This window comes from Heloderma suspectum, chromosome 17 (genome assembly GCF_057233095.1).
Source record: "Heloderma suspectum isolate Gila_16-S chromosome 17, 16-S_ref, whole genome shotgun sequence".
NCBI classification, from domain to species: domain Eukaryota; kingdom Metazoa; phylum Chordata; class Lepidosauria; order Squamata; family Helodermatidae; genus Heloderma; species Heloderma suspectum.
In genome coordinates this window covers 22278990-22286319 of record NC_139474.1, presented here as the reverse complement: position 1 = coordinate 22286319, position 7330 = coordinate 22278990, and the positions used below count along the sequence as shown (strand labels likewise).

Genomic DNA, 7330 nt, shown 5'->3' with positions numbered 1-7330 from the left:
TTGGAGGGCCCTTGGGTGAGACACCCCCCGGGCCCCCTCCCTCGCGCCGCCCTGGTCACCTGCTGCTCTTGCCCCTCCTCTCTCTCTCATCAGTGCTGCCACTTGCTTGCGTGGCAGGTTGAGAGCCCGGGAGCAAGGAGGCCGGGGCATCCCCTGCTCCTCCTCCCCACCCCCTCTGTTGCCTGGGCCAGGGTGAGAGGCAGGCGAACAAGCTGGTTCCCGGGGAGAAGAGGAGGAGCAACGGTCTTCTCGGTGGGCTGCCACGGGGGTGTGGGCCCTCGGGCCACAGCACAGGGCACTAGGTTGCCATTTCCAGCGAACTGGCTGCGGTGCCCATAGAGATCTCGGGCGCTTTCAGACAGACGGCTCCTCGCGCTCACAGCCCATTGCTCTTCTGCTCCAAGTGAGAAGGGGAGTCGCGACTGACTTTCGGCGCCCACAGAGGATATTGTGCATGTTCTGTGTCCATCCCTCGAGGCTTCATCCACGGCGGTGCTCTAAGTGCTGCTCTTCTGTCTTTCGTAAGGGACGAGATTCTGACATGGGCAGCTGAACTTATCCCAGTTCGGCACACGTTTGCTGTGCCCTTTGCGTGGAAGAGGCTTGGGACCTCAAACGTGCTGCAAAACAGTTAATTTGGCCCAATGGGTTTCCTAGCCCTTGCAGCTCTTCTCCAGGCGCAACTGCTTTAATCGTCCAAAAGGCAACCAGGGCGGCCCCATCCCGTCGCAGTGGCTGCAACGTGGCCTTGGCAAAATGGCGCAGCAAGGGGGACGGGGGCAGGGTTGCTTTAAAGAGGCCCAGACGCCACTCTTATGCTGGATGCCTGAAGGAACTCAACAAACCTTTGCTTGCCCTATATGTGTTTTGTGATGACTGCAGCCTCAGCACTGCTAGGCAAAACCAGGGCCACTTTATCATATTTAGGCTTATGGGGACACCTGCTGGAGCCAAGGAAAGACATCGGCTGGTGCCTGTTTATGTGTTTGCTGCATTTTTATCCCAACCTTTCTCAGAGTAGCATGCATTTTCTCCCCCTCCTCGTTTTGTCCTCACAACCGCCCATGAGGGAGATTAGGCTGAGAGTGACTGGCCCAAGTTAACTTCATAGTTGAGGGGGGATTTGAACCCAGGTCTCTGCAGGCCTAGTTTTAAAGGCAGATACATTATCCATCTCCCTTTATTCCTTCACCTTGAGGGCAAGAAGTCTCTTAGATGCATGGCTGCAGCCAGTCCACAGCTCCTGGTAGCATCTCGTTGATGCAGCTGACATGGATGACACTGGGGGCTTGCCTTTTCTCATCCGCACGTCATGTCATTGGCTCCTACATGTGAGCGGGGAGACGGGGGATGCTGAGTGTGATGATATCACCTCACACACCTGCTTGATCTCGACATTCCAGGTCATCAGGGAAGAGATGTGGACTGCTGGTGGCCGCATGTTTCAAATAACATCTAATTTATCCTTCAGAGATAATTGAATGAGATTTTTTAATGTAGAGATTAAGGACGTCATTTACTTAGCATCCCTAAATATTTGTTGAAGCACCCATCTAGTACTCCTTTAAGTCCTTCTGCAGGACACTTCCCTTCGGTTTCCAGTCAGTAATAATAATCTCATATGGCTGATACTCTGTCAACATAGTTTGGCCTTTGTTACCTCCATCCGGCCCTCTCATCTTTCCTTCTGTTCTCTCCCCACCCCAGATGACCTCTGCTACGAAGGTGTATTACAGCCAGACGACACAGACCGACAGCCGGCCCCTCATTGGCTCCGCCCTGCGTAAGAGGCGGGTGATGACGAAGGATGGGCGGAGCAATGTGCGGATGGAACACATTGCTGACAAGAGGTTCCTCTATCTGAAGGACCTGTGGACAACCTTCATTGACATGCAGTGGCGCTACAAGCTCATTCTCTTCTCGGCGTCCTTTGCGGGGACGTGGTTCATCTTCGGAGTCATCTGGTATCTTGTGGCTGTGCTGCATGGGGACCTGCTGGAGTTCGACCCTCCCGCCAACCACACGCCATGTGTCGTGCAGGTCCATACGCTTACGGGGGCCTTCCTCTTCTCCCTGGAGTCCCAGACCACCATTGGCTACGGCTTCCGCTACATCAGCGAAGAGTGCCCGTTGGCTATCATCTTGCTCATTAGCCAGCTGGTCCTCACCACGATCATGGAGATCTTCATCACTGGCACCTTCTTGGCCAAGATCGCCAGGCCCAAAAAGAGGGCGGAGACCATTAAATTTAGCCAGCACGCTGTGGTGGCACAGCACGATGGCAAGACCTGCCTAATGATCAGAGTGGCCAACATGCGCAAAAGCCTGCTGATTGGCTGCCAGGTCACCGGCAAACTCCTGCAGACCTACCTCACCAAAGAAGGTGAGAATGTCCGACTCAACCAGGTCAATGTGGACTTCCAAGTGGACACATCTTCTGATAGCCCCTTCCTCATATTGCCCCTTACATTCTACCATGTGGTGAATGAAAACAGCCCCTTCCGGGACATGGCCCTGCGCACAGGAGAAGGAGACTTTGAGCTTGTGGTTATTCTCAGTGGCACCGTGGAATCCACCAGTGCCACGTGCCAAGTTCGGACCTCCTACCTCCCCGAGGAGATCCTATGGGGCTATGAGTTTACCCCTGTCATTTCTGTCTCAGCCAGTGGGAAGTATGTAGCTGATTTTAGTCTGTTTGAACAAGTGGTCAAAGTATCACCTCCTTGCTGCCTGCATGAAACTGTGCGGTTTGGGGACCCTGAGAAACTGAAGCTAGAGGAATCCTTTCTTGAGAAAGCAGAGCGGGAAGGCACCCCCTTGAGTGTCCGGATCAGCAATGTTTGATCATGCTGAGGACTTGTGAGGCCAGCATCACAAACATTATGTTAAATGTCTTTGTTAGTTTCCAGACTTCCTTCGCATCCCTCCCTTGTTGTGCTCCTTCATTTCATAAGAATCTCTCAAGATGCAGATGGAGCAACCGTTCTTCTCTCTGGGAATCTGTTACGGGAATGCAGTGTTAGCTTCCCTCCTGACACAGCAACTCTCAGTCCACACCAGAATTAAACGTCTGCTCTATGGTTTTGACCAACTGCTGGAAGTATTTTTCATTGTGCTCATTTTAAAATACACATTGCGGTGAAACCTTTGTTCAGGGTTTCTGATTCTCAAGAGGCAGCTGAATATACACCAGCAAGACTACATCTTACCAGGGTAGAGGAAATTGCGCAGTATGCTACATTTTATACAAACATCTGGAAGTTTTGTTGTTGTTGTTTGCCTTGGAAACTCTTACTATGAAGATTAGTGCTTAATCCCAGTCTAACCTGAAAAACATTGATGGATATACGATAAATGGAGGCATGGAAAACAAAACTGATGCAGCCAGAGCTGATGCAATGCCTTGCAACACCAGACCCTGTGAATTGCTAGATTTAATCCTACTAGTCCATCTGCCCAGATTAAAATTCAGTTGTGGTCACTACTGGATACCTCCAACAACGCTGGGAAATGTTTCCACAGCATGTGTACCTGACAAGATTCTGCATTCTACCAAACCACTCTGCAGCTCCTTCCTCCATGACATAGAGCCTTCTGTTTGAAATGTATATATCAGGTCCCTTTGTCTTTCATAAATAGCGCGCGTGTGTGTGTGTGTGCGCATGTGCGCACACACGCGCATGCACACACACTCATCCCAGTACTCTCAGAGGTGTTATATGAAAAAAAGACACAGTCATCATGTCTTAGGAATGACTATGGTGTGTTTTCTGACCTGGAAGTTTGGTTACTCCATTTATGAAGTCCTTCCTAAAACACAGTCCTTCCTGATCTTCCCTGTTAACTGTGGAGGTGGAAAATGGAGACAGCCACACTTCTGTTAAAAGCGTTGCAGAATTACCTGGAACCTAGACGTTACAGAGACACCTAGAACCTGGAAGCTGCCCCACATATAAAGTTGTACTCCAGCAAGAGAGTCTCATTCTCTTTCTTCACTGGCTCCACACTATCATAATCCTTGTTTTGAAACCTAAAAAGAGCCCACTGCCAGGACTACAGGGGTATGACTCCTTACCTCTCCAGCAGCCCACAGCGCACGAGTATCTGTAGTCAGCAACATGCAGGCGGAGCCTGATGGCATTTCTGTCTCCTTAGTCCCACTGGGGCGGCCAGTTCCTTAAGCTACAGGTGAGCCTCTGATCACAACAGACTTGCTGTATTTGTTATTATTACTGTAAATTATCAACATCAGAAATGCTGAACTTCGAAGCTAAGGGTATGGGAAACAAACACGATCCATCATTTGGGAAAACTGATGCCCATCTTCTTCCTAGGCTTCCCACTGTGGTATTTCCTACCTGCTGCCATTTGGAACTGAGAACAGATTTCATGTCTGACAAAAAACTCAGAAAGGGCGGTGCCAGTGTTGTCTGTGACAGAAAACAAAAATAGTCCTTGTAAACCATTGTGAAGACAGACAGAGTCCATGGACAGATACTCCGTATGGAAGGAGAAGACGAAAAAAACAATGAAGTTGCATCGTTGTAAAGCTAACGTATTTGCACTCTGGCTTTTAACGTTAATCCACCAGAACTCAACCCAAGTGTTGTTGTTTTTAAGGTGTAGGCCAAACATCTGAGTAACTGTAGAAGAAACTGACAACAAGCTTAGGAAAAGTTCATTTGACTTAGAGGCAAGGTCAATCATAAGACTCGTGAACCAGGGAACAACCCAGTCATGAAGAATGTGTCAAAATAGATCCATCTGGAGGGAACGAGACACTGATTTACTTTTCTATGTTCTCAGAATCACTTTATACACATACATATATATGCAGCTGTATGGCTATTCGGGCATAAGGAGGACGACGTACCTCTTTGTCATCCAGAACCTTCCAGCCTGAAGGAAGGGCCTGAATTTGGGGTTGGGAGGAGGCCAATTATTTCTCTCCCTGCAAGGTCTCCCATGCCAATGCGGTTTGGAGTTGGGAGGAGGCCCATAGTGGTATCGAAACCATTTTAAACAATTGCAGCTACTTATGGCTAGATAGTATTGCGGGTCAATGGGATTCAGGGGTTTGGGTGGGGTCATTGGCTCTATTTAGGAGTCATATTGTTCTGGGCTTAAGATGGTTTCTTACAGGAACGGAGTCTGAAATGGTGTTATGTACACTGAGAAAGAGGGAGAGAGGAACTTCCTCTCCATAGGAAAATATCTATGAAATATATAAAAATCTATTTATATAAATGATATATATATATTGTTATTTGTAAAGAAAAGAAAAAGAAAAGAAGAGTAAGTTACTTTGCACTTTGTCAGCAACAAATTGAAGAATGGATGCAAAATGCTATCAAAGCCAAAAAGAAAGTTAATCAGAGATGATCCAGTCTTCCTTCCGTCCTTCCTTCCTAAATTCTAACATTTCCAGTGGAAAACTCCCATTCCACGCCCAGAATCACTTCACTTTTTTCAACAGAAAAATTAAGTTTTCATATTTGAATTGTGACTAACAAATAGAAATTCTTAGGATGGTGGAAGTGAGCACACAAGTTACACATGAGTTTGATACCAATTACTAGCAACACCACATTTGCAATGTGGTGATACATTTTTTGGTCCCGTCCCTTGGTACAGCAGTGCAAACAGAGAATGACCAGGTTCACGCATAATGCTAACCAGTAACTCATGGGTTGTTGAATTCTGGGTTGTCATGATGTGCGAACCCATCTGCACTAACAAACCATGGTTTGTTCATCATGAACTCTAACCCAGAAAGAGAACCCATGGTTCGTTGTTGGGTTGTGAACTCTGGGTTTTTTAAACTGTGGGTTGTCATTATGTGTGAACTGAGGGTTGTTCATGGGTTGTTTTGCCAGGCTACAGGGATAGTGGGCAAGAGTGGTGATTTGGGATACAGGGAGCGAATGGGTGAAGGAAGGTGGAAACAATCCAGGGACTGAGAAAAGAAATCACAGTTTGTTTGAGTGACCGGGTTCACATGAACAGCGGGAAGGAAAAGCCGCCATGGCTTCTTTCCCGGCCCTGTGCATAGCATTCGCACCCCTGCGATGTGGTACAGGTTATTGTGTTCGGATGGCAGAATAACCCACGCTGCATTGTGGGTAATTAGGCAAATGCGAGCAACACGCATGGGAGCGGGGGAAGACACCACAGTGGCTTCTTTTCCTCCACTGATTGTGTGAACCCAGCCAATGTCCGCCAGACGAATCCTGTGTAGGTCACCAAACCATGGGTTAACCATGAGTTAAATAAACCATGGGTTAGCATCATGTGTGAAGGTCAGTGTGTTTTGATGTGGGCGATGCATTCAGGACGATAGGGCCCTATTGCCCATATTATGTTTGTTTGCAGGGTTGTGGGGCAGGTGTGTGTGATGTGTGTGTGGGAAGACTACACCCAGACTACTGCCCAAGAGACTGTCTGTTGTATAGAGTTGTGCTGAGTTCAAATTCCACCTTAAGGGGTAAGCTTGGCCAAATAACACTTGGCCTCGGTTCCTTGTCTTGAAAATGGAAAGGCTTCGTAGGTTACATTTTCCCCTGATTTCCATGGGGGAGAAAGATGGCGTGTATGACATTGCATATCCATCAGCTCCACGATTCCCAAATAAGTGGATGACCACAGAAGATTTTTTTTAAAAGAGAGATTTAGGGGAGTCACAGGACAGTGACTGAATTAATCACAAAGTGTCCCCCGCGGTGATGCTTGATGCACTTATTCCAGATATATCAGAGTGATAATCAAAAAATGAAACACAAAAAAGTGAGAGCGCCCAACACACCCTTTTACTTCTTTCTTTCACGGAAAATCCCCATCTGCCATTTTCAGTGAATTCCTATTATGATGAAAAGCTGTGTGTTTTAACAAAGCATTTAATACCAGAGTCTCAGCCCCTAGTAAAAGGGGATTTATAGCACTGACTAGCTGGCAACTCGAGTTAACCAAGGTGATAATTTCTCAAGCCATTTATGGTTTCCAGCCTCGCTTAGGTATTTATGGCACTGAATGGACAGGGTCTCTGATCCTATGTAACACTCCTGAAGGCTGGTCCAACAGAACAAATGTTTGATCATTGAATTCAGCTGCGTGTTAACTTGATGGTTTAAAAAAGGTTTATTTTGTGCCTGGTAATTATGTACTGTACTTCATAAATATGAAGATTTTTATCCACTGAAGAAGACTTTGTGCTAAAAGTCTGGTTTTATTGGGGGGTGAAAGGGAGCTGCGTATTTTCTTCTGTTTAGAATGAAGTACTAAATTAAAAAAAAACAGATTTTAAAACGTCTTTGAAATATTGCTTTAATCGGTG

General features: G+C 47.1%; 1 protein-coding gene across 1 annotated transcript; it reads left to right on the top strand.

The window, feature by feature from the left end:
• The first annotated feature begins 1707 nt into the window (after nucleotides 1-1707).
• On the top strand, nucleotides 1708-2844 carry KCNJ10 (potassium inwardly rectifying channel subfamily J member 10). Its single transcript, XM_084824537.1, has one exon. It carries the CDS (start codon nucleotides 1708-1710, stop codon nucleotides 2842-2844), a length of 1137 nt encoding a protein of 378 aa, XP_084680663.1.
• The last annotated feature ends 4486 nt before the right edge of the window (nucleotides 2845-7330 follow it).